General features: G+C 37.1%; 3 protein-coding genes across 10 annotated transcripts; 2 read left to right on the top strand and 1 right to left on the bottom strand.

Moving 5' to 3' along the window:
• Nucleotides 1-1,771: 1,771 nt before the first annotated feature.
• LOC116006534 (coatomer subunit beta'-2-like) lies at nt 1,772-14,637 on the top strand. Of its 8 annotated transcripts, none has more exons than XR_004095153.1 (26): nt 1,772-2,072; nt 2,334-2,354; nt 2,462-2,523; nt 4,619-4,673; nt 5,666-5,702; nt 5,808-6,133; nt 6,240-6,371; nt 6,458-6,606; nt 7,034-7,102; nt 7,422-7,572; nt 7,669-7,734; nt 8,332-8,520; nt 8,804-8,944; nt 9,034-9,108; nt 9,218-9,394; nt 9,500-9,591; nt 9,728-9,844; nt 10,749-10,863; nt 10,987-11,058; nt 11,314-11,510; nt 11,601-11,694; nt 12,621-12,727; nt 12,985-13,114; nt 13,373-13,602; nt 14,142-14,205; nt 14,317-14,637. XR_004095153.1 is itself a non-coding variant. In XM_031246976.1 (26 exons), exons 1-25 carry the CDS (start codon nt 3,928-3,930, stop codon nt 14,156-14,158), a joined length of 2,748 nt encoding a protein of 915 aa, XP_031102836.1. In that variant the 5' UTR covers nt 3,644-3,927; the 3' UTR covers nt 14,159-14,205; nt 14,317-14,637. The 8 variants fall into 8 exon arrangements, 2 of the variants coding, with proteins under 2 accessions (XP_031102836.1, XP_031102845.1); XR_004095151.1 differs by lacking the exon at nt 4,619-4,673 and adding an exon at nt 2,761-2,815; XR_004095154.1 differs by lacking the exons at nt 1,772-2,072; nt 2,334-2,354; nt 2,462-2,523 and adding exons at nt 3,644-3,930; nt 4,192-4,212; nt 4,320-4,381 and having other exon boundaries at nt 13,373-13,658.
• A 1,976-nt stretch (nt 14,638-16,613) lies between these two features.
• LOC116010205 (nuclear pore complex protein NUP50B-like) lies at nt 16,614-19,807 on the top strand. Its single transcript, XM_031249503.1, has 2 exons — nt 16,614-16,744; nt 18,038-19,807. The coding sequence occupies exon 2, from the start codon at nt 18,089-18,091 to the stop codon at nt 19,505-19,507; it is 1,419 nt and encodes a 472-aa protein (XP_031105363.1). The 5' UTR covers nt 16,614-16,744; nt 18,038-18,088; the 3' UTR covers nt 19,508-19,807.
• Nucleotides 19,808-20,020: 213 nt separating this feature from the next.
• LOC116010206 (thionin-like protein 2) lies at nt 20,021-20,794 on the bottom strand. Its single transcript, XM_031249504.1, has 2 exons — nt 20,443-20,794; nt 20,021-20,356 (listed from the first exon to the last, which is right to left on the bottom strand). The coding sequence occupies exons 1-2, from the start codon at nt 20,735-20,737 to the stop codon at nt 20,283-20,285; spliced, it is 369 nt and encodes a 122-aa protein (XP_031105364.1). The 5' UTR covers nt 20,738-20,794; the 3' UTR covers nt 20,021-20,282.
• Between the last annotated feature and the right edge of the window lie 5,474 nt (nt 20,795-26,268).

Below are 26,268 nucleotides of genomic sequence, written 5' to 3'. Positions count from 1 at the left end.
AAAGTTCATGTTTCTTCTTTAAAAAAAAAGGCTAAAGTGCCATCCCGCACCATGAACCATTCACGATTATTCATCCCACACCATGGTCTTCAATAAGTGATTATTCAAGCCATAAACATTTTATTTTATTTTTGCGCCTAACATTTTTTGTAGGTTTTCCGGTAAAGGATATGACATGTCACCGGTTTCAATGCTTATGTGGCTTATTTGTTAATGATGTGGCTTTTATTACTCTAGATAGAGTCCACGTGAGATTTAAAAAAAAAAAAAAACTATGAATCCTAATCGAATTACCCTAGTGTATGAATCAACAACTAAGACTCAATGCAAAATCGTCCGGCAAAATCTTCGACTACAATTTTTGTCCGAATCAACGCGAAGTCTTCGCTCCGAATCCCTTAATTCCCACAATCGATGAATTAATCTTGTTGCTCCGAATCGACGACTAATTCGCCTGGTAAGTCATCGGGTCTCGTGCCACAATTCGAATGCCTAATCGAGCTTCTGTTGACGATAAAACCGACGGAATCACAACGTGGACCGGCAAACCCAGTCCGTGACCTGCGATTGCTTACGCGAGCTCGAAATCGCTTTCCCTTGCTTACTCTCGGACGTTGCATCGCAACTATGGGCTTTATCACTAAGCGAGAGAACTCATGCCGGTCAGAGTTATGCGCTGTTACTAGCCACAGTAGTTTCGAACATTGTTAAGTTAAAACCCAATGCTTCATTTACTAATGCTTCTATGCCTTTGGTTCCTTCCAATGTTCCGTCTTTTGTGATTGATGATGCTAATAATAATACTACCGGGAGGATAAGCATTCTATTGAGAAGCTGATATCAGATTTAAGTAACAATGACCTAAAGAGAGTGGTTGCATTTTTGCTTGAGTGGCAACATAACTTGACTCCATGGGGGTTATTGGAGTTCATGGATAAGATATTGCCTGTTGCTGCAGCCTTGGATTTGCAAGCTTTATTGAAGAAGGTGCAGTTCTCAGGACTGCTTTCTACATATGATCCTTTGCTTTGGCATGCATTTTTAGTGATGTGTTTGAGGTTTCTAGATTCATTTGAAAGGAGGTCTATGCGGACGATGGAGGAGAGAGCTAACTCAAAGAGGAGCGTCCCAGAGTAATGAGTAGCGGTCCAGCGAAGCAGCTGCACGCCGCCGTGGTTTTAGTCGTCGATTAGTGATTCCCATTCTTGAAGACTTCGCGGGACGATTTTGCATTGAGTCTTAGTTTTTGATTCAGACACTAGGGTAATTCGATTAGGACTCCTTTTTTTTTTTTTTTTTTTTTTTAAATCTCACGTGGACTCATCTAGAGTAATAAAAGCCACATCATTAACAAATAAGCCACATAAGCATTGAAACCGGCAACATGTCATCCCCTTTACCGGGAGACCTACAAAAAATGCTAGGGCGCAAAAAAAAAAAAGTTTATGGCTCAAATAATCACTTATTGAAGACCATGGTGCAGGATGAATAATCGTGAATTGTTCATGGTACGGGATGACACTTCGGCCTAAAAAAAAAAACTAAGTCATTTTATATCAATTTTAATCGAGGTAAATAATCTACCAAACGATACTCTAGAAAGTTTTTTAACTCAGGTAGGGTTAACTCATGTTCTCCACCGTTCATCACGCCACATCATCTTCATCAACGGACATGCTGCGTAAGAATAATCGCTGTCCAGTGAGGTAGTGACTACTGAGCACACCAAGTATTACAGAACCAGCGATCAACTGAAATCCAAAATTCATAAAATTCCCATTTTCTCCTCTTCGTCCCTCACTTCCTCGCATATCACATAGGGAAACTTAGCTGTGGCATGAGCAAAATCTCTGCACTTTCTCTCTCCTGAGATCTCTCTCTTCCTCTATTAGAGTTTCATCGCACGGCCCGCAATTCCAATTCGAGGAAGATCTCCGCACCCTACTGCGCGCGCGCGCGTCAGTGGATTCGCTCCTCTGTGATCTTCGCTTGGATCTCTAGGGCTGCTCATTTTTCCAAATCTCCGATTCGTTTCTTCAATCTAAGTAGTTTCCCTTTCATCTGTGAATATGGTGAGTTCCTGACTTCCCCCGCTCTCGTTTGCATTGCGTTGCGAGCTAGATCTGATTCGGTTCGGTCACGGTGGCCGACAGTTATTGGAGAATAGCAAGCTCCTTCGCAATTCTCATGCGAATTATATAGTTTTATGCTTATAGTGTGAATTCTGGATTCTTCATTAATTCGTTGAACACTGATTTTGGTGAGATCTGCTATTGTTTTGTGGTTGCTAACTGAAGTTTCGTTTCTTTTCGTTACTGTTATGCAATATGCAGCCTCTGAGGTTGGAAATCAAGGTACTGTAGTCTTTCTGATTCTTACTGCGACTTCATAGATATGTGTTTGTGTTTATATCTCCCGTTTGCAAGTATTTGCTCAATGCTGCCTTTGATTATTGGATCAGAGAAAAGTTGCTCAAAGATCGGAAAGAGTAAAGTCGGTGGATCTGCATCCAACCGAGCCATGGTAAATACTTTATTTTTTGGTCCAATTATGTTGTTCGAAATCTATATGTACAAATGCATGCATTTGACAGCATTGTACTAATTGAAACATTGCTGTGATGGGAAAGGCAAATTGAGCTCATGTAATAGAAGTTTTTCTTCCCTTGTTGATTAGCAGAGTCTTTGATGGACTGGATTGACTTAGCTATTTATTTAGATCACACCTGTTCATCAATTTTATACATTTTCCTTCTTGCAGGATACTGGCGAGTTTGTATTCTGGGACTGTTTGCATCTGGAACTACCAAACACAGGTAAGTAAAATTTCGCTTGTGGCATTCTATTTCATGAACTTAGTCAATATTAGTTCTTTGTAGTTCTCTGCATGCTTCATTCTTACGGTCTTACCATCATGTATCTAGCTTCCTTGCTAAATTCAAAAGCAGATTCTGCCAAAAATGTGAGGCAACACAAGAATTATGCTGATATTATCTTATTTCCTAAATTTACTTATCCACACACATGTGATATTACACAGCAATAGAAAATTGAGATTACATCTATCTGACAATGCATTTAGGCATTTTCAAGTTAAGCTTTTTATTTATGGTTATATTTTCTGCTATATATGTATATTTCATTTGCCACTGTCTCTAGCTTCAACTATAAGACTCCATGGTTTGTCCACCACATCCCCTTCCACCCCCCAATGCACACAAAACAAGTGTGAAGAATAAAAAGTAAATAGACGACACGTGAGGTTCACTGCTTTATCATTAGTTAATTTGTATTCATATTTCACAACTGTCTCCATGCCATTTTTTTATAGCACAGTATGTTATTTTGGTAGACCCACGGCACAAGGTTGTAGAGTTTTGGGACCTCTGGTAGGAGAGGTTTTTTGGTAATTGTACACATGTCCTTACAGCAAACTACTGAGCTCTGTCTCCAACCCAATCGTCTGCAGTATGACAATTAGGACTATCATTAAAATGAATGAGCCGAATAGAAATTTTCTCCCCCCTTGCATTTGCCTGTCAAGAAATATTATCCTTCAGATCATATTGATTGCAATTTAAGTTGTCTATACTAAAGCTTCTTAATTAGTTATAGAANCAAAATTCATAAAATTCCCATTTTCTCCTCTTCGTCCCTCACTTCCTCGCATATCACATAGGGAAACTTAGCTGTGGCATGAGCAAAATCTCTGCACTTTCTCTCTCCTGAGATCTCTCTCTTCCTCTATTAGAGTTTCATCGCACGGCCCGCAATTCCAATTCGAGGAAGATCTCCGCACCCTACTGCGCGCGCGCGCGTCAGTGGATTCGCTCCTCTGTGATCTTCGCTTGGATCTCTAGGGCTGCTCATTTTTCCAAATCTCCGATTCGTTTCTTCAATCTAAGTAGTTTCCCTTTCATCTGTGAATATGGTGAGTTCCTGACTTCCCCCGCTCTCGTTTGCATTGCGTTGCGAGCTAGATCTGATTCGGTTCGGTCACGGTGGCCGACAGTTATTGGAGAATAGCAAGCTCCTTCGCAATTCTCATGCGAATTATATAGTTTTATGCTTATAGTGTGAATTCTGGATTCTTCATTAATTCGTTGAACACTGATTTTGGTGAGATCTGCTATTGTTTTGTGGTTGCTAACTGAAGTTTCGTTTCTTTTCGTTACTGTTATGCAATATGCAGCCTCTGAGGTTGGAAATCAAGGTACTGTAGTCTTTCTGATTCTTACTGCGACTTCATAGATATGTGTTTGTGTTTATATCTCCCGTTTGCAAGTATTTGCTCAATGCTGCCTTTGATTATTGGATCAGAGAAAAGTTGCTCAAAGATCGGAAAGAGTAAAGTCGGTGGATCTGCATCCAACCGAGCCATGGTAAATACTTTATTTTTTGGTCCAATTATGTTGTTCGAAATCTATATGTACAAATGCATGCATTTGACAGCATTGTACTAATTGAAACATTGCTGTGATGGGAAAGGCAAATTGAGCTCATGTAATAGAAGTTTTTCTTCCCTTGTTGATTAGCAGAGTCTTTGATGGACTGGATTGACTTAGCTATTTATTTAGATCACACCTGTTCATCAATTTTATACATTTTCCTTCTTGCAGGATACTGGCGAGTTTGTATTCTGGGACTGTTTGCATCTGGAACTACCAAACACAGGTAAGTAAAATTTCGCTTGTGGCATTCTATTTCATGAACTTAGTCAATATTAGTTCTTTGTAGTTCTCTGCATGCTTCATTCTTACGGTCTTACCATCATGTATCTAGCTTCCTTGCTAAATTCAAAAGCAGATTCTGCCAAAAATGTGAGGCAACACAAGAATTATGCTGATATTATCTTATTTCCTAAATTTACTTATCCACACACATGTGATATTACACAGCAATAGAAAATTGAGATTACATCTATCTGACAATGCATTTAGGCATTTTCAAGTTAAGCTTTTTATTTATGGTTATATTTTCTGCTATATATGTATATTTCATTTGCCACTGTCTCTAGCTTCAACTATAAGACTCCATGGTTTGTCCACCACATCCCCTTCCACCCCCCAATGCACACAAAACAAGTGTGAAGAATAAAAAGTAAATAGACGACACGTGAGGTTCACTGCTTTATCATTAGTTAATTTGTATTCATATTTCACAACTGTCTCCATGCCATTTTTTTATAGCACAGTATGTTATTTTGGTAGACCCACGGCACAAGGTTGTAGAGTTTTGGGACCTCTGGTAGGAGAGGTTTTTTGGTAATTGTACACATGTCCTTACAGCAAACTACTGAGCTCTGTCTCCAACCCAATCGTCTGCAGTATGACAATTAGGACTATCATTAAAATGAATGAGCCGAATAGAAATTTTCTCCCCCCTTGCATTTGCCTGTCAAGAAATATTATCCTTCAGATCATATTGATTGCAATTTAAGTTGTCTATACTAAAGCTTCTTAATTAGTTATAGCAATTTAAGTTGTCTATACTAAAGCTTCTTAATTAGTTATAGAAAGTTCTTGCAAACATAAATTGCTAATGGAAGCTTCATGTAATTTCTTGCAGGCAATGGCAAAATCTTTNATACTAAAGCTTCTTAATTAGTTATAGAAAGTTCTTGCAAACATAAATTGCTAATGGAAGCTTCATGTAATTTCTTGCAGGCAATGGCAAAATCTTTTGAAGTGACTGAGTTACCAGGTTCATGAGTTTCTACTATCTTGCTTGTTTGGTCAGAGTTTATGTAGGCTTCTTTTTTACTTTAATGAAGCTTGGCTGTTCTGTAACACCTTTATTATCTTGCAGTTAGGTCAGCAAAGTTCATTGCACGCAAGCAATGGGTTGTTGCTGGTGCTGATGACATGTTTATTCGGGTGTACAATTACAACACCATGGATAAGGTTAAAGTCTTTGAAGCTCACACAGATTATATCAGGTGTGTTGCTGTTCATCCTACTCTTCCTTATGTGCTGTCATCATCTGATGACATGCTGATAAAGCTCTGGGATTGGGAGAAAGGATGGGTGTGCACTCAAATTTTTGAGGGCCATTCCCATTATGTGATGCAAGTGACATTTAATCCAAAAGATACCAACACTTTTGCTAGTGCATCTCTTGATCGAACTATAAAGGTTAGAGATATTTTATTTTATGTTTTTGGTTGACTACCTTTTAAATGTTTCTCCATTTCATTATATCACTGATTGAAGGTGACACTATGTGCTTATGTCTTTTAAGATTTGGAATCTTGGCTCACCTGATCCAAACTTCACGCTGGATGCCCATCTGAAAGGTGTGAATTGTGTAGATTATTTCACAGGTGGTGATAAACCTTACTTAATCACTGGGTCTGATGATCACACTGCAAAGGTTTGCCACACACTTCTATTTTCATATTCCATCAGTTGGGGTTGAATGCAATCTAAATTATATTTATATTTGTCAATGTGGACTAGGTGTGGGACTACCAGACGAAAAGTTGTGTACAAACTCTAGAAGGGCACACACATAATGTCTCTGCTGTGTGTTTTCATCCTGAACTGCCTATTATAATCACGGGTTCTGAAGATGGTACTGTTCGCATATGGCATGCAACAACTTATAGGTAGATTTTCAGTACATTGTTGCACTCTGTTGATTTTCTCCATGTTGTTCACACCCATTTGTGTGTTGAATATCTATCTATATCTTGTAAGGTTGTTTTTTTTTTTTGGGAACATGCTTAATGCCGGAGACTATACGTTATTCCCACAGCGAAACAACTTTGATCATTCTATGTTAAAAGGATAATTTTGATACTTATGGAGGTTCTTCGATTGATTCACAAGGTTTTAGGAGAACCTTACTTGATACAGAAATTGAAGAAAATGTTTTATGCTTGTCATAACCTCGCTCATAAATAAGACCTGTAGGGAGTTTTGGTAGTATGTATTTAGTTTTGTTGTCTCAGTTTTTTTGACCCTTTATAATTTTGATAGTGACTCTGCTTCCAATTCTTTTTCCCCTTCTTTAATAGTTGAATTTTCCTGCAGACTTGAAAACACTTTGAATTATGGCCTTGAGCGGGTCTGGGCAGTTGGTTACATGAAAGGTTCAAGAAGGTTAGTTTCTCTCCAATTAAGCCCATGCCTCTGCATTTGCTAGTCTGTCAAGTTCCTTGCATGCTTCATTTACGTGTCTCTAATTTGATATTTCAGGTTTAGTGCCTTTAGTATTTGATTTCAAATTCTTTCATAGAAATTGGAAAGGTTATTTCAATTAACTATGTATAGTACTAAATAAAAAGTGAACTATGCATCAGTTTGGAATATCTAATACTTGGCAATTTTAAGAGGAGCTAGTTCAGGAATCACTTTCCTAGCTTTATTTACATATGTTTTCTTCACTAATAGCACTCTATACTGTTTTGCTAATGGACAGGATTGTGATTGGTTATGATGAGGGAACCATTATGGTCAAAATAGGTCGTGAAGTGCCTGTTGCTAGTATGGATAACAGTGGGAAAATCATATGGGCAAAGCACAATGAGATCCAAACAGTCAATATCAAGAGTGTGGGATCAGATTATGAGGTATTATTTGATTGGGTTCTGCTTACCTGGTTACAATATTTCTACAGCTTAACATTATGGTGTTATGGTGAGTTACTTGCATGTTTTATGTCTCAGGCTACTGATGGAGAAAGGTTGCCATTGGCTGTCAAGGAATTGGGAACATGTGACCTCTACCCACAGGTGTGTTTGCTTTATTTTTGGTAACAGTTCATTGCTCAATTTTCATTTGATGTTTAAGATTTAATTGCATGTGACTGAGATTTTTGTTTGAAATATTGTTTGTAGAGTTTAGAAGTGGTACCATTTAATATGCTGAACCTGAAATGTGACACTTCCCACATTTCTGCCATTTGAATAAGCTATCTTTGTACTGCATTTTAGGTTCTTGAGGTATGATAATAAGCAAATAACCATTTGGTTGTTGCAACAGTGCAACCCAGAGAATGTAAGGATGCTGATTACGACCTAAGAAGCTTTAATAAATCATAACAACACTTAGTCACCTATATGGAATTCTTCTCAGCAAATGTCATCCTTTGATGGCATGATTCTTTAAATTCTACTCTGTAGTGTCTTTTTCTTGTGTGCTTTAATTAGAGTCTTTTGTAGATAAAATATTTTTGATAAAGTGGAAAAAGTTCATTGTAGCCTTGTAGGAGTTGTTGGCCTTATTATTGGCGTTTTGAGACAAGCTTGAGAAGATTCGGATAAAGCTGCACTACTAATCTATAATGTCTGTTGATTTTGTTGTGTCTTGCTTTCTTCCTTTCTCTACAGAACTTAAAACATAATCCCAATGGAAGGTTTGTTGTTGTTTGTGGAGATGGTGAATACATTATATATACAGCTCTGGCCTGGAGAAACAGGTCATTTGGATCTGCACTCGAATTTGTTTGGTCATCAGATGGGGAATATGCTGTGAGGGAAAGTACATCAAAAATTAAGATCTTCAGTAAAAATTTCCAGGTTTATATCCCTTTCTTCCCTCCTGGCACACCAGTCTGCTTTATCTTTTTCCCAAAATGTCAATTTGAAACCAAAACAATGTAATTTCATTTATAGTAGACTATTTTTTTTTTCTTTTTCAATTTTACTAATGCTCAAGAGCCTTAGTGGTCAATGCTTTTGTTGACTTTGTATGCTATATCTTCTAGTTATTGTACCTGCAATTTGATTTGATGCTGCTGTAATGCACAGTGAGTTCTCTGTTTATATGCTGGCTAAAGCAAATCATTTTAACATCCTTTAGGAGAAGAAAAGCATCCGTCCGACTTTCTCTGCTGAGCGCATATATGGGGGTACTTTATTGGCAATGTGCTCAAATGATTTTATTTGCTTCTATGATTGGGCTGACTGCCGGTTGATAAGGCGGATTGATGTTAATGTCAAAGTAAGAATAATAGAATTGACTTTTTTTGAGCAATGGTTACTGTTTTACTTGCATGCTCATTTGGTGTTTTGCTACCAACTTTTTTCCAGAACCTCTACTGGGCTGACAGTGGTGATTTAGTGACAATTGCAAGTGACACATCATTTTACATTCTTAAGTATAATGTAAGAGCTCCCATTGGGAAGATTTACATACTGGGATTTATTTATTTATTTATACTTTTTCCCCGTTTCTTGTATCAAGGATTGATTGGATTTGAATTAAACATTGCAGCGTGATGTTGTATCTGCACATTTAGAAAATGGAAGATCAGCTGATGAACAAGGTGTAGAAGAAGCTTTTGAACTTCTTTATGAGATCAGTGAACGGGTCCGGACTGGATTATGGGTTGGGGATTGTTTCATTTACAATAATTCTTCCTGGAGACTCAATTATTGTGTTGGTGGTGAGGTAAAATAGCATGCTCTTTACATTGATCTTTTGGCATTATAATTTTGCAGATCAATTTGTTTCTTATGTGTGAGGGAGAACATGTATTTTATATGATGTTTCTAGGTGACCACAATGTTCCATTTAGACCGCCCGATGTACCTGCTCGGTTATCTTGCAAACCTAAGCAGGGTGTATCTTATTGACAAAGAGTTCAAGTGAGTAGGATTCTAGTAATATTTTTGGTATTGTAGTTACTTTTGTAATCATTTGTAACTCACTTCTAATATCTTCTACCACAGTGTTGTTGGATACACTTCATTTGTAACTCACTTCTAATATCTTCTACCACAGTGTTGTTGGATACACTTTACTGCTTAGCTTGATTGAGTACAAGACACTTGTGATGCGTGGTGATCTGGAGCGAGCTAATGAGGTCTTACCATCCATTCCCAAGGAGCACCACAATAGGTACACACAAGTTTTGGCCTATGGCAATGCCTATCCTTAATTCCTTATAGAATGATTATTTGCTTTCAATTGTTTTTTATTTTAATAATATTTTTTAAATAAAAATAATAATTCTTTGACAGTGGTTGGACTTTTCTGGTGGGTTGTGAAAGTGTGAATTCGGTTCAATAATGTTGCAGAGCATTGTCATTTTTACCTACTACAATGACCATTAGCATTGTTTTCTTTGAAATGGCTTTGTGCTGCAGTCTGCAGTTTATAACATGATACACATCGTACAAAAAGAACAAATGAAAACTATTTGAAGATGATAACTTGAAGCATATAGTTATTGCTAGTTAGATCAAGTGAAACATGATCATGCTTTTATGATTTTGTAAATTTCTGTGAAGGAAAAAGGTAATTCCTATTAAAAAGGAATAGTATGCTAGGTACTACTCTCTATTGCAAGCAGGTGGAATGAAGAAACAGAATGTGCATAAGATAGCTGTAGATGATATAAAAATGCATTGGTTGTATAGGAATGTCAGGACCATATAAGAAATGATTTTAGGTGAGTGTTCCATAATCCATATGCAGGAAAGATTGAGAGAAAATTGATATAGGTAATCTGAACATGATCAACGTATACATATGGATGCACTGGTTTGGAAGTGATAACATGATAGGAGAGGATGAGGTAGACTGGAACTTCAATTATAAAGGAAGTTTTGATAGTTCAGGACTTATGAGAGATCTTACACATACTAGAATTAATGAAAGTATGAAACACGGTATGCATACATCCAACCTAACTAGATGAATGGGATTAAGGCTTTAGTTGAGTTGGGTTGGGTTGGGTTGGGTTATGTCCATCCCAAATTCTTTTACTTGTTTGCTGAAATTTGAACTGTATCCCTTCCAGTGTGGCCCGATTCTTGGAATCACGAGGAATGGTAGAAGAAGCATTGGAAGTTGCTACAGACCCTGACTACAAATTTGAACTGGCAATACAGCTTGGAAGACTAGAGATTGCAAAGGTAAGTGCATCTGACTTCTAGTTATGGAAGCGAGGGGTTTCTTTTTTGTTTTTCTTCTTCTTGATGTAAGAAGGGTTGTTAAATGAAGAGCCTGTTGGATATTGTTCATCTTTTTGATCGCAGGAAATTGCTGTAGTAGCACAGAGTGAATCCAAATGGAAGCAGTTGGGAGAACTTGCTATGTCTACCGGAATGGTAATTGTTTAATGGCCATATGAGCTGAAATGTTTTTCCTCTTTGAATCTCTTCGATGTTTCATGGATGAGTGTTGATATAGTAATATAATTGCTCAGTACAAGTTGATGTCACTCTTTCCCTGTCCCCCCTAGCATTACTATTTAGGATAATCTTTTTCAGTTTTAATATTCTTGCTTCCTGATTAAATTTCTGTCCTTTATGTGCTCTTTTAGGCTTTGATAACTATGTTGCCTTTTTATTTTATAATTGCAGTTGGAGATGGCAGAGCAATGTTTGAAACATGCAAATGACCTGAGTGGCCTGTTGCTGCTGTATTCTTCTTTAGGAGATGCTGATGGAATAACTGGATTGGCTTCTATTGCCAAGGAGCATGGGAAGAATAATGTTTCATTCCTTTGCCTATTTCTGCTGGGTAAAGTGGATGAGTGCATTCAGCTGTTGATTGACAGGTATCTTTATTCATTACTTAACACAGTCCTGTTAGGCTGCATGTAATTTTTTGAATTAGGGGATGAAATTCTATGTCTTTATTAATGCAGTGGCCGTATACCTGAAGCGGCGTTTATGGCACGATCATATTTACCCAGTAAAGTCTCTGAAATAGTTTCCATTTGGAGAAAGGACCTTAACAAGGTTCGTATTTTTCTTCCACCTTTAAAAAAATCATTTTCTCATGAAGTTTGCTGTAGGGAGATCAGTTAAAGCTGTTTTGGTGCACATCCTATCATCTTGCCATAGTTGATGGTGCAAAAAACTTTATTGGTCCATTGCGATCATTCTCTTTCAAAAAAGTATTTTCTCTGGAGTGTGAACTCTAGTATTTTCTATTTGATTTACTACAAGTATGCTATATCCTTTTGCTGTTGAAATAATATTGAGACTTTATTTAGGGTGTGTTTGGTAACCCGTAAAATGGCTTCCGGAAAATGTTTTCCGAGTTTTCGGTGTTTGGCAACGTCCGGAAAATGTTTTCCGTTGACCAAGAAAAATCAGTTCATTTTTCCGGAAAATGACTTATGGAATTTTTGTCCGTAAGTCATTTTCCGGAATCGCCAAAATGGCCATTTCACATGTTTTCGACCAAAATCAAGCCATATCACCCATGACCATGGATCTAGGAGGTGGGGAAACCGTCCGAAACCTTTGCTAAGTTGTTTTTTTTTTTGTTTTTGTTTTTTGTTTTTGTTTTGTTTTTTAAATTCTATTTTTTAATAAATAACATTATTTTAATATTATCATAATTTTTTATATTTTAAATAAAATAATTACAATGTTTAATTATACAATTCTATCCATTTTCCCGAAAATGAACCAAACCCACAAAGACAGTTTTCCATAGCACATCCAAACACTGGAAATGAAGCTGTTTTCCGGAAAATGACTCATTTTCCAGAAAACATTTTCTTGCTTTCCAAACTGACCCTTAAATAGTCTTTGTTGGATGTAAATGGAATTCTGATAATGGTTTTAACATGAAAACTCCATTTGGAGAAGGGTTTTGTTTTTAAAAAATGTTTTGACCTGGTTCAGTGAATGAATTATGATGTGCAATTGTGCAGGTCAACCAGAAAGCTGCTGAGGCTTTGGCTGATCCTCAAGAATATCCTAACTTGTTTGAGGATTGGCAAGTTGCACTTGCTGTTGAATCTAGCGTTGCAGAGACCAGGTATACATCATACTGCTATTCACTCTCCTGTTTCTTTTTTCCCTTCTCTGTATTAGTATGTGAAGATATGCTTTGCTGTTCCCTTTTCTTCACCTCAACCTCTGATTTGTACAAGGGCTTGAAATGGATGAAGTTAGAAATGTGTTTGACTGTACTCTGTAATCAAGTAAATTTGTTCATGTGCTGTATTAGAAATCTGTTATGCAAACTCTTTTTGTGGTGCTTTTGTAATTCTGGTGTTGTCACTTGCTCCGCAGAGGTATCTACCCACCAGCAGCCGAATATTTAAATCATGCTGATAGATCTGCAGTCAACCTTGTGGAGGCTTTCAGGAATATGAGGATGGATGAAGAGGAACCCCTTGAAAATGGAGAATTGGATCATGGGGTATACATTTTTAACAAAAAGAAAACCTAATTCTCTTCATGTGATTGGCTAAGTGCAAAGATGCTGATTTCTAACCCCTGGTTCCTGTTCTTTGTTCTACTTTCTTAATGCATTTTATACAACCTAAACAGTTCCATTCTCAACTTAATTTCTTGTCCTTTACCAACAGTTAGGAATCTTTCATAAACTTTTATATACTAGTTTGGTTTTATTTGTTTAGCCCCAAGTTGAAAATTTCTTTTCAATTTCCATGTACAGGCTGCAGAACAGAATGAAGGTGAGGAACAGCAGCTGGAGCAAGATGATATTCAACCAGAGGGGCATGAAGATGGCCAAGAAGAGGCTGTTGTGGTGGATGCTGAATCAACAGATGGTGTGCTTGTTAATGGAAACGATGCTGATGAAGAGTGGGGTATGAATAATGAAGGAAAACAGTCAGCTTAAAAGCAATTGGTTGGGCTGGTGTGAAAATCGTAGTTTTGTCGCTGGTGATTAATTCAATTTCTTTTAGCCGCTGCTTCAAACTCCCATACCTGCATTCCAAGTTTTTTTCCCACTCTTTCTTTTCCTACAAATTTTTTATTCATATTTAATATTGCTGATATCATTTTTATTTACGAAAATATTTGCAAGTTTTTTTATAATGGTTTCTTAGTGTGTAAACTACAGGAAATAATTTTTTGTTATTGAACTTGTCACAAAAACCTAGGAGTTCATATACTATTATAATTTTCTGGTTGGGAAGTTTGTAGGATTTGTAAGACCACCTTCCACATAGTATGTAGAATATATTGCACAGCATCTTTAGGTTCTGAATTTGGTTTCTTTGTTTTTCATTCCTTGTCTGTCTGTTTATGCTGTTTTGAAATATGATCTCATCAATCTGTTTCTTGTTGTTAAGTTTGATAGTAGTATACTTTATTTGCATAGATTTTTTTCCTCTATTTTAATATAATTTCTTGTAGGTGTTTTATGTGTATTGTGATGAAACCTTACTTATTCTTTTTCTGTTTTGTTGTTTTGGCAGTGCTTACACATCACTGATTCCAGTCCATGCAATCGGTTCCAGCTGTATGTAATTCATTCCTAAGGTAAGAAATTGTTATTCCATTTTAGAGACAGAAGTACAACTTTGATTTGTTTGTGTTGGCGTGCGTTGTTAACCCTACCCTTATCAGCTGACGACAGCCGTTTTATTCCAGACTTTCCATCAATCAATCTGTCTTAAAAAGGTAAAGGTGAACAGGAACCGGATGTTTGCTTGGCTTGGCTTGGCTGTGGTGTGATTTTGTAGCAATGAGTTTTTTCAACAACATACAGTAGACAATTGTTTTGAGCTTCAGTTATTAAATACTCTGTAGCTTAGATGCCCCCCATAGTTGTTTTAATTAATACAGTATGATATTCTTTGAAATTCTTAAATGCCTTTGTGAATGTAGAACACATACGAGTATTATGTTATAGGAAAAGTGCGGATAGGGTGGATCGTTTTAACCTTTATTACTAGTATATTGTTTGTTCCACTCTCCAGTCTCCATGATTGAATCGGTTAACCAACGGTAATTATGCATTGCGCCAGAGATTAGGAGCCACTAAGCCAGCTTGTTGCCCCAAGTTCTGTCAGAATCTTCGCGACCCAGTCTTTTACACTTTTCATATTAAGAAGAAAAGATTAATTCATCCCGTTTTGATGCTGAAGGCTTAAACCTCCAATGCCAAAGCCTCCCTCGTCAACAAATAGATACGGAGTATAAGTATACTATCACGCAGTAGCACTAATCTAGATGGTGTAATTTTCACTTTTGATCACACGAGTATGAGACTATTTTCACATTTGGTTTTTGATTATTAAAATTTCTAAATTTGGTCCCATGAATTTTAAATTTCTAACATTTGGTCATTCAAATCAAATTCCGGCCACCGGCTTTTCTGGCAAGTGAACTAACTTAAGGGTAAATTTGTTATTTTCTCTTTTATTTTTAATTTAAAAAAATCATTTTAACAGTTTGACAATGTATCCATTTCTCTCTTCTCAGATCAATTAGCGTAGCACAAGCTCGAATGACTGGCGTAAGCAAAACAGATGAAAGACTGCAATTGTGTTCCAACCTCATCTTCTCAAACAGTCAAACTGCTTCAAACCCTAGTGCATAAATGGCTGGGCCCGTTATTCATCCAAGACTGGTTTCCTTGAGACTTTGGTGCATTTCAGTGGCCTTCTTGCGATGGAAGCGTGTCTGTATTCATTGGTGTTTCCTGGACAATGGCCCTGTTTAGTAAATAATCAGCCTATGAGCCAATTTTGGCTTATTTGACCACTATTAGTTGTTTGGTTAATAAGATTTTTGTAACTTCAAAATGCTAAAATTCAAAAGGCTACTCAAAGCAGCCTTTTCAATTAACTTTTTGAGAAAAGAAATTATACCAAACAGCTATCAGCTAACAGCTAATCTATCAAACAACTTTCTACAATCAGCCAATATTATCAACAAATCATACCTTCTAACCCAATCAGCTAACAGCCATTTACCAAACAGGGCCAATCTCTATTGAAGGTTGCTAACCACTAGGTTCAGCCGATTCGCGCCCTCTTTTCAATTTCTTGGTACTACGCAGCAGAATTTCTTGATACTCCGACGACCGATTAGTCATCATTGGGGAGGATGTCTTGGACAGTGAATCGGATTCAGAGAGGATGTGATACATTCTCTCTCTGTAATGACTTTATTTGGTAAGCTTTATATATATATATATATACGTGTATCGAATTTAGGTCTTCACTTAAATATGATTTAATTTTGTTAAATATTGTAATGTTGACTGATTTCAAATTTCAAATTTATTTATTTTTTGGTCTAAAATGAGCAGGAAAATGATACTTTTGTTTTAATATATATATATATATATATATATATATGGGTATAATTGTTATACCATGAATTAGGTCCACCTTGCAAGGTGGATCACGATCCTAAATTGTGTATTTCTAGAATATAAATTGTTTCTAAGTTTTGAGAATTTGCGAATACAATATATGATCATAACAAATTGTGAATTTTTAAAATGTAAATTGTGAACATTTAGTATGTAATTTGTGTATCATTGGACTCGAGTCCACCTAGTAAGGTAGACCCGTGTCCACAAAATAATTTGCCATTTAGGGGTAGGATGCGAATTGAATAACTTCTTTAAAAAAAATTAAAAATAAAAAAAAAAACCTAATGTGGAGTAGTGAGATTGGTTGATTAATTTGATAATGTTGGTTGGGTTTCATAGTTAAAGTTTCAGCCCAGCCCAGCCCAGCCCATGTGGTATTGTGCATTTGTAGATAGCCCAAGCACTCCTCCACCCCATATTTAATCATAGCCTTAAATGAAAAGCCCAGAGAGCAGAGTGGCCAATAATTGTTTTGGAAGTTAGATTGCGACACTTGTCCTTCATCTTCATTTCTGAATGCTCCCTTTATCCAATTTTAGATTTTACTCCTTCCAATTTCCAAATTCAAATTTTTTAAATAAAAATAAAAAAAAGCCCATTGTTTTATTCCCTGGTCTAGGGTTTTATATATTCCCTAATCAAATGAACTGGTTCTTCTTCGTCATCACCTCCAATAAGCTCAAATTTCCCAAGGTAAATCTCCATCTCCATCTTCACTCTTTATTCTTTTCCATGTATTTATTTATATCGTCTTATTCGTTTACGTTTCCCTTCTGATTTGCGTGGAAGGTAAGCTGGTCCTTTTATTTTCATTTCTTATAAAGTGATTTTTGTTTTTTCAATTATCAAATTCGGGGCCTTATGGTTAATGGTTTAGAGATTCGTTGTATATCATAGATTTTGGGTTTACTCGGGATGTTTTGTGTTTATACCTGGAAAATGAAGTTGGTGTTCGGTTTGAGGAAGTTTAGTCAAGGCCAGCTAAGCCCTTTCTTCTTTTCGATACTTGTTTATATATATATATATATATATATATATATATATATATTCACGAGATTTATACAGTGAATAGTGGGGAAGATTTGCTGTAATAGTTTGTACCTGGTATTGTGATTTAGTCAGAATTATTAGTTGGGTTAACTACCTAGGATTATTTGTTGGGTTTAATTGATTGGATTGAAAACCTTATCAATTTGTTGTTTCTTTTTCTGTTTTTGGTTAGACCATTAGTTGTCCTGTGGAGTCACTACACTTTAGGTTTATGCTCATAGGTCTTTCTTCTGTGGCTTATTTTAATTTTGGGGTGTAGATTTGTTAGCTTATATTCAATCAAATATTTGAGCAAGAGTAGTCAGTCAGAAATTCACTGTTAAACCACCATTCAAATTATGAATTGAAGTAGTTTTAATATCTTACTACCATTCCTGTCCATGTTCAGCAATGTACGTTCAAATTTCTGTTTTTTCACTTCATTATGACCTCTTTCTTGGTATAACAATTTCCATTTTTTATAGCTGGAAGACTTCAAATGGAATTAAAAAAAATAAATTCAAATGTATGTGAAAGTGAATAGGGTGCTTGATTATGGATATGAGGAGTATGGATTTTTAATATTTTGGCTTGTAAATGCATAAGATTTTGCCATTACTACAAATGTGTTTATGTGATGGGAATAAATGCAACATTTGCTCAACATCATCAATGTATCCCTTTAAAATTGATATATATGTGTGGGTAGGACCAATAGCTGTGGTATTAATATGCCATTAATTTTGAATCATTGCTGATCTTGATGAAATTGTTAATAAATGGGAAAACTTGTTTTGTTTCTTGAGTTTTACCAAGTTCAATCTCACTGTGCTGCGCTGTACTCTTCTTTTTTTTTTTTCTCAGCTATCCCTACTTTATTCTCATTCTGATAAGAGCATTTAACCTTTATTTACCTGCTTTTTATTTTTTGTTTTTTTGTTTTGTGATTTCTTACAGCTGTTGAGTTCTTTCTTTTTGTGAAAACGTTTCGTGTCTTTCTACATCCAAATGGGGGATGCTGAAAATGCTCTTCCACCCTCAAAAAAGAGGGCTGCCGGGAGGGAGATATCACGAGATAACCCTGGTCTAGATGATGATGAGGAGACATCTGAGCTAGAGACTGGAACTTTCAAGAAGGCAAGTGATGAGGTCATGGCAAGTAGAAGAATTGTGAGAGTTCGCCGCCAACAGACATCATCAACCCCTTCTGCTCCTTCCTCTAACCCTTTTGCTGGGATACGCTTGGTTTCACCTGCTACTGCTCCTGCTCCCGTGGAAGCCACAGATAAAGCAGAAGGTGCAAAATCAGACAAGGTGGAAGAAAAACAGGATGCGAACGAGAAAACTGAGGAGGCAAAAGCTGATGTGAACAAGGAAAGTGATGAGACAAAAGCTGTTGTGAACGAGGAAACTGAGGAGACAAAAGCTGATGTGAACAATGAAGCACAAGGGAAAAGTACTGAGAATGATAAAGAATCAGAAAACAAGATTGATGACTCAGAGGCTGTATCAACTGTTGACAAAAATAATACTGAGAATGAGCCTGAAAAACTTGAATCAGCTGACAAGGAGGCAGCTGAACCTGAGAAGACTAAGGATGAAGCCAAGGAAGAAACAGCCACTGCCAAGGTGGAGAATGAAATTGGCAAAGATGCCGAAGGTGAGAAAACAGAGAATGAAGATGAAAAGCCCAATGGCAATGAGGTTGGTGAGAAGAGTGCCGAAACCCCATCTTTTAGCTCATTCCAACAACTTTCTAGTAGCCAAAATGCTTTCACTGGACTTGCTGGAACTGGATTTTCTGGGTCTACATTCTCATTTGGAGCCATTTCAAAAGAGGACTCTGGCTCTCCTTTTGGAGTGAAAAGTGATCAGCCTTCTTTCAGTTTTGGTAGTTCTAATAATGGAAGTGTTTCCCTTTTTGGTAACTCAGGGACATCCGCTGTGAATAAGTCGGAAGGGGGGGCTGCTGGGTTCCCTTCCATGCAGGAGGTTTCTGTTGAAACAGGAGAGGAGAATGAGAAGCCTATCTTTACAGCTGATTCTGTATTATTTGAATATCTTGATGGAGGGTGGAAGGAGCGGGGGAAGGGAGAAATCAAGGTCAATGTGTCTACAACAGAAGTGAAAAAAGCTAGACTGGTTATGAGATCCAGAGGAAATTATCGATTGATTTTGAATGCTAATCTATTTCCTGAAATGAAGCTGGCAAATATGGACAAAAAAGGGATCACATTCGCGTGTGTGAATAGTGCTAGTGAAACAAGCGAGAAGCTGTCTACATTTGCTCTAAAATTCAAAGATGCTTCAATTGTTGAAGAGTTTCGAGCTGCGGTGGTGGAGCATAAAGGTGGGAGTGGGACTCCTCCTGCTGCTGATTCTTCTCTAAAGACACCTGAAAACTCACCTAAGGCTGCTGAGGTCTAGAGAACACGTCGCCACGATGATGTCGAGAGGATCCCATTTTCTTGAGTATGGAGGAGGCAATTTGAGACAACATACCCACCCCTTCTTAATCCTTTTTCTCTTCATTTTCCCCTGCTGCAGCCGGCAGGCGAAAAGGAAAGGGATAAACTAGAGGGTACCCTTATTTTGAGCTAAAAAAAGACTTTGTAGACCTAAATAGTATTTATTGGAGTCTTTTTTATCTTTCTTGTTGATCTCATCTCATGTAGAACCTCAAACTTAACGACCCAATACATTTCTTCTTGTGTTTGGTAAGCATTACATTGTTTTTGTTTTAAATAGGTTATGGCACTGCTATCATTTTACCAAGGAAATGTGTTGAATGTGGGTAGGGGGCATCCAGGTAGATAATTGTGAAAAAAAAAAGGTTTTGGTTTGATTTGTTGTTGAATGTTCACGTGGTATGATTATTGGTTTCCATGGATCACGGGTCACGCGGACACAGACAGACAGACAAAAAAAAGTCCAGAATAGTGAAAAGCTGAAATGCTCTTTCATTAAATTACATTACAGAATAAACAAAGATTGATTACATTGCATGTTGGAAATTAGATATTGGAAATAGATGAAGTGAGGGTGCATGTTAGATGATGATCAACCCTTCACACCTCCTTCCTTAATCAGAAGTACCAAAAAGAAGAAACAACAACAACAACAACAATGATTGAAAATGCCTGCCTCCTGGCCTTAATCAGAACAAATTAAAATACCACCCAACAACGTAACCTCCTATGTCCTATGGTGATGAACTGTAGTTGTTGGTGCACCTGTTTTCGCAGGATCCAACACAACCATCCATTTTCTCTTTATCTGCAAATGGGAATGAATGAATATAATGGGAATGAATTGAAATGACCAAATTAAAGAAAAATATATATATATGTTTAATTACTCACTGGGTTGATGCTTAGAACTGAGGGAGGAGCACATGGAAAGGGCACACCCGAGCTTGCAGAAGTTGTGGGTGTTGAGCTCATCATCTTGAGATTCTTCAGCTTTGGTGGAATTGGCATCAGAGTTAAAGATGCATTGTTTGAGGCAGTTGGTAGTGCAGGAGCATAGAGTTTGAGAAGGCTCAATCATGCAGAAAATAAAGCATTTTGCATAGCAGTCCTTGAAAGATGCATTTGACTCCCCTATTAGCATCCCCATTCCCACTAATACCACCACCATCAATCTCCTCACATCCATTCTCTCTCTCTCTCTAATACTGGGATGGGATGGGAAGGGAAGGGAAGCTGTATATATGTGTAATGGAACTTGGAAGCATAGATATATATAAAGCTAATGGGTAGATCCCACTTGTGGTCCTAGCTGGTGAAAGACTACATGGAAGTAAATAGATGACCGGCTCAAACCAAGAAAAGTTAATAGGTCGCTCCGCTGAGAATCAAACTTTTAATATTGTGATTATTAAGTCAATAACCTGATCAACTTAATTGAGATTTATCTAACACACACCCTCAAGCAGTGCATGCGAGTTTCCTAGTCACTCAAAAAAGCTAAGCAAGGAGCTATATATATACATAAATGTCAAATTGGGCTGCAGGTTTGCATTTTGCCTTTATCTTCCATTTCCTTTTGGGAATGTCAGTCAGTCAGTTTTGCTAAATGTTGAATGTGGTTTTTAAGTTTACATGTGACTACATTTTGTCCTTCTCTTACTTTTTTTTTTAGTATTATATTATTTAGTTACATTAAAATAAACAAATAAATACTCAACAGTCCACACCATATGTCTTCATTAATTAACATCCTCCAATGAACAAATGACAGTAATAACTGACTCTCTTACAATTTTCTAATATGACACTCCTGACACAGATGGTCACACTGGGAAAAAAAGGAAAAATAAAAACTATGAAAATCCATGGTTGTATTAATTGATATAATATGAGACTACTAATCATACTATTACCAAAAAAAAAAAAAGACTATATCAATTGGACAACCCTCCTTTTATTCAATCTATTACTCTATAATTATTTTATGCTAATAGAGCAAAGTGATTGAATTATCTTATTAAAAAGAATAAAAATATCATTTTAATGGAGAGATTTAATGCATACTAACTTTTTGAGTGATGGGAGAAACCCCCACTTTGTAATCATAGCTGACAAATGATCACAAGGAGGAAAACTAGCAGCTTAAGTTGTCCATAACTGACGAGCTCAAACTAAGAAAGTTAATAGACCGTTCTCATTAAAATTCAAACTTGTAATTTTATAATTATTAAGTTAACAGTCTAATCAACTTAATTATAATTGTGTGATTAATGAATGCAAAGTCAGTGTTATTCAAGTTCATTTCTAGATCAGTTAATAAGTTTGCTCATGCATTAATTAGTGCGTGCTTGTTGTTGGATTTTTTTCTTTTCTATCTTGTATTCAACATTTGATTTAAATGAAAGTTATTTGACTTGTTTCCTTTGTCTTAAAAAAAGAATTGTCCCAACCTAATGCATAATTAATTCATAGTCACGTATACACCAATTCCACCAAACCTTGAGAGTAGCTCACAATTCATAGGTTGTAGCCCATTCACTAAATGGGCCAACATGAAATCCACTCCCTTCTGTTAGTGGCGCAAGTTAAAATTTTAATAATACAAAATTAAAACTAAACTAATTTACCAATTATTCGACTTTTTATTAACGAGTCACACAAAACATTGAAAAAAAAGAGAAAAAGAAATATATTTATTAATTAAATATTATAATAATTAATCAAAATAGATGTTAAATAATCAAGTTAGTATACTCTGGTTTTTAATAAGTATTTGTTTGGTGTAGTTGATAGTAAATATACTCCAGGACCGGTCGGATACACTCCAGATCCGGTCCCGGGATGTTGTGGTCGGGAGCCCGGCGGGTTGGGAAGACCGAGGTGAGGTCGGTCATCACGGGCCGAACAGTACCCCCGACTGATCCGCGACGTGGCGTGCCAACAACTGCCACGCACTCTTTCCCGCTTGGGCGAAGAGCGAGGCGGGCGCATGCGCGCCACGTTCCCGTCATGCCAGAGGCCCGGCGACCACGCCTTTTCTCCTTATAAATAGCGCATTTATGAGGAGAGAGAGGATCTTTTGGCCGTTTCTAGACTAAGACTTAGAGAGTGCTCGGACAGTAGGGAAGCCCACTGCCGACCTGCCGAGCCCTTTTAAGCCCTTACTTGACTTGTAACTGGGTTTGGATCCTTGAGGCAATAAGAGATCGTATTTTCCGGTTTTACTTGGTGTCCGTATTTTGCTATATCATTTTGGCGCCGTCTGTGGGGACCGCGACTTAAAAGCTATACTTTGCGACAGCCGGTCCCTCATGTATCCGAACATGGATTTCTTCAATAACCAAGAAGCCGATGATAACTACGATCTTCGTTCTCACTTGAGCTCTCGAGTGGATCCCAACAACATGGCTGGGGTGCCACCACCAGAGGCGGTGAACGCCATCCACCAAGACGTTCCCTTCCCTATGCCTGGGGGCTCGGTCCCGTACCAGTACCCTATGCCGGGGGGACCGATGCCGTACCAGTACCCAATGGACCCAACCATACAGTGGTGGCCAACTTCGCCGAGGTTCTACCCGCAGCCGTATGGTTACCTGCCTATGCAGCCGATGTATCCCGCCATGCCTGTTAGGCCGGACGCGACGACTGCCGAGACGATCCCTGTCGTCCCACCTGCGCTGCACCGTTCCCAATCTGAGCGACGATCCCGTGGGTCCGAAACTATGCCCACGGCACCGGCTCGGAGGCCGGCATTGTCTCGGCTTAGTACGTCTGACCGGCCTAGGGGGGTGCCACAGGCGGAGACATCGCAAACGCAAACCAGCGCTTTTGACCGGATCGACGACCCCGATCTCCGACCACGTGGACGCACTACCCGAGGACCTCAAACGATGAGTATCTCGACAACTAGCCATTCCAGCGAAACGAGCTATTCGTACGTAAAGCCAAAGAAGGATCGTCATGCTGGGACCAGTCGGGGCTTAGCTCGGGGGGTGCTCGACCAAGTACGAGCAGAGTTCAACAAATGGAAGAAAGAACAAGCTGAGGTCGGCCCCGGGGGGATGGAAAGCAATCTGTTCCGAGCGCCGTTCACTTAGGACATCATGGACCAGCCGTACCCTATGGACCTTCGTGTGCCAGGAAGTAAAGATAACTCTGGGCGAACTAATCCGGAAGAACACATTAACTCCTACCACGGAAACATGCTGATGATGGGAGTGTCCGATGCGGTAATGTGCCGAGCGTTCTATTTGACTTTGACTGGTCGGGCGGCCGAGTGGTTCGCCTCTCTCGAACCAGGATCCATTGCCGACCTGCCGAGCCCTTTTAAGCCCTTACTTGACTTGTAACCGGGTTTGGATCCTTGAGGCAATAAGAGATCGTATTTTCCGGTTTTACTTGGTGTCCGTATTTTGCTATATCAGTAGTAAAAAGAAGTATTTGTTTGGTGTAATAAAACCTTATTGAATAACATATCATGATTCTATACAAGGTAGTATTTGTTCTATACTCTCTTAAAATTAAAAGAAACTAAGTCCCCGAGTTTAAATCAATGATCACTCATTTGGAATAGTAACTGATATAGTGATATGTCATTACACTATATGATAGTTGTCTTGAACTCTTGATGTCTCATTTGATATTAAATAAATACTTTTCATTCTTTTAATGTTTGTTCAAATTTGTACATCTTTTGTAGTAATCCTCATAACTCTCACCTTCAATATCAATAGTAATTCTTTCGACAATCAATAACATGAACGCCATCACCCAACCAAACACACTTTGCCTCATACTGGACCATCTATGCTTGACTCGTGTACGCCTGCGGGCTGAGTCATGCCAATGGTAAGCACGTTTCGTTCTCTCGGCTTACCATTAGGTCAAGCTAACGACTCGGGGCGTCGGCTTAGGTTTGCAACAAAAAAACCTATTTAAAATATCATTTTATATTTTTTTTCCAACAAATCTGTCGTTAAGAAGACAAACTTAAGTATCGCATTTGAATATCATTTGACGGATAACGAAAGCGTGAACATATTTTGATGATTCAAACACAAAAAGTTAGTATATTCTAGTTTTGAATAATATTTGTTTGATCTAATCAAAACTTATTGGACAAGATTCATTTTATTACTTTTAGATTTGAAACTCTTTGATAAGAAAATGTTTTTAGTCTTTTATTTGACACCAATAAAAAACAATTTTCCTTTTTTAGTGTTTCCCCAAATTTATGTATTAAATTTTTTAAAGATATAAATTATAATAAATTTTGAGTTACGTGGTAAAGATGTTAAATATGTGAGTGACGATAACATGTGATATTGTGATGTACACTAATAGTATATATTATATAATGTTGTCAGTATTAATTTTAAAAGGAAAAGAATATAAAATTAAGAGGAATATAAAATTTGAGAATTTATTCTTTAATGGCCATAATGTACCTTAGCTATATATATCACATTCTCATACTTACGCTTACATTTTTTATTTTTTTTTTAAAGATATACATACGCTTACATTTTTATATTAAATTAAATAGCACAATATATATCTCAATTGTGTAGATGATAAGGAGGATCCGGTTTTGAACTAAGCATATTATTTGGTGAGACTTCTGGTGGATTGTCCTGACATTTTTTCCGACACAAGTTCAGGCAAATAAGTCGAAAGCGGCCAATGCAACGGGCACTACATTTTCTATAGCACTCTGCATAGCTTTCAGCCTCTACTACAATTCCTCCGACAATCAAGAACATGAACGCTATCACCAACAAAACATGCTTCATCTCAAACTCAGATATCTTCATTTCGTCTATATGTTCAACGAACTTAATTGGAATGTGTTTTTGTGTTGCTTCAACTATGAATCATTGCATTTATTTATAGTACATAGGATACAGATTTAACGTAACAATGTATGTCATGTTTATCCAAATTGCATACAAGTTAATATTTATGAATCTTTATAATTTTTCTACAAATTACTTGTAAATTAATGTCTAAGGGCCTCAACTTTTGGTCCACTATTAACTTATGGCCATAATTTTAAATATTTTGTTTAAGGGCCTCAACTTTAAACCAATATTAACTTATAAACTTCGGGGTGTTTGGCAAATGGCTGATAGCTGGTTGGTTTAGCTAGTAGTTGATGGCTGATTGTATTAACTGGTTTGACCATCTGGTTGTATTAGCTAGTTATAAAAAACTGTTTGATAAATTAGCTGTTTACTAGTAGCTGATTGAATGTAAAATAACATTTAAGGGTATGAGTGTATTGTATTATTTTAACCTTTAAATATAACAAGATAAACTCTTATTAATAAATAATTATAAAATTTGGATATCATCTATACTTTTTGTAAGGACATAAGTTAATTATTTTTGTTTATTTAACTCTTATTAAATTATATGAGTATTCTAAAACAATTTTTATTACGTATTTATTTTCTATTATTATTATTAAAAATGACAAACTCATCACCCGTTTATTATTATTATTATTATTATTATTATTATTATTATATTATAAAACAACAAACACACCACCCATTTAAAAATAAATACCATTGATTTCAAAGGATAAAATAGTCAATATACTCATTGTTCCCAACAAGCTGATACAAAAAGCTACATTCATTAGCTTTTCAATTTTCAACTTATTGGCCCAATCAGCAAAGGCCTATAAGCCATTTACCAAACACTTCAAAATAG

Source organism: Ipomoea triloba, chromosome 2 (assembly GCF_003576645.1).
Source record: "Ipomoea triloba cultivar NCNSP0323 chromosome 2, ASM357664v1".
NCBI classification, from domain to species: Eukaryota; Viridiplantae; Streptophyta; class Magnoliopsida; order Solanales; family Convolvulaceae; genus Ipomoea; species Ipomoea triloba.
Note: the sequence above shows the minus strand (reverse complement) of the source record. Positions and strands in the feature narration are given on the sequence as shown.

Bases quoted from the DNA above. Each gene is read 5' to 3' on its own strand.
- LOC116010205 (XM_031249503.1), top strand. From the start codon at position 18,089: ATGGGGGATGCTGAAAATGCTCTTCCACCCTCAAAAAAGAGGGCTGCC.
- LOC116010206 (XM_031249504.1), bottom strand. From the start codon at position 20,737: ATGGATGTGAGGAGATTGATGGTGGTGGTATTAGTGGGAATGGGGATG. The intron at 20,357-20,442 runs GTGAGTAATTAA...TCCCATTTGCAG, and splicing joins CAGTTCTAAGCATCAACCCA to ATAAAGAGAAAATGGATGGT.
- LOC116006534 (XM_031246976.1), top strand. The intron at 4,213-4,319 runs GTACTGTAGTCT...TTATTGGATCAG, and splicing joins CTCTGAGGTTGGAAATCAAG to AGAAAAGTTGCTCAAAGATC. The intron at 8,521-8,803 runs GTTTATATCCCT...AACATCCTTTAG, and splicing joins TCTTCAGTAAAAATTTCCAG to GAGAAGAAAAGCATCCGTCC.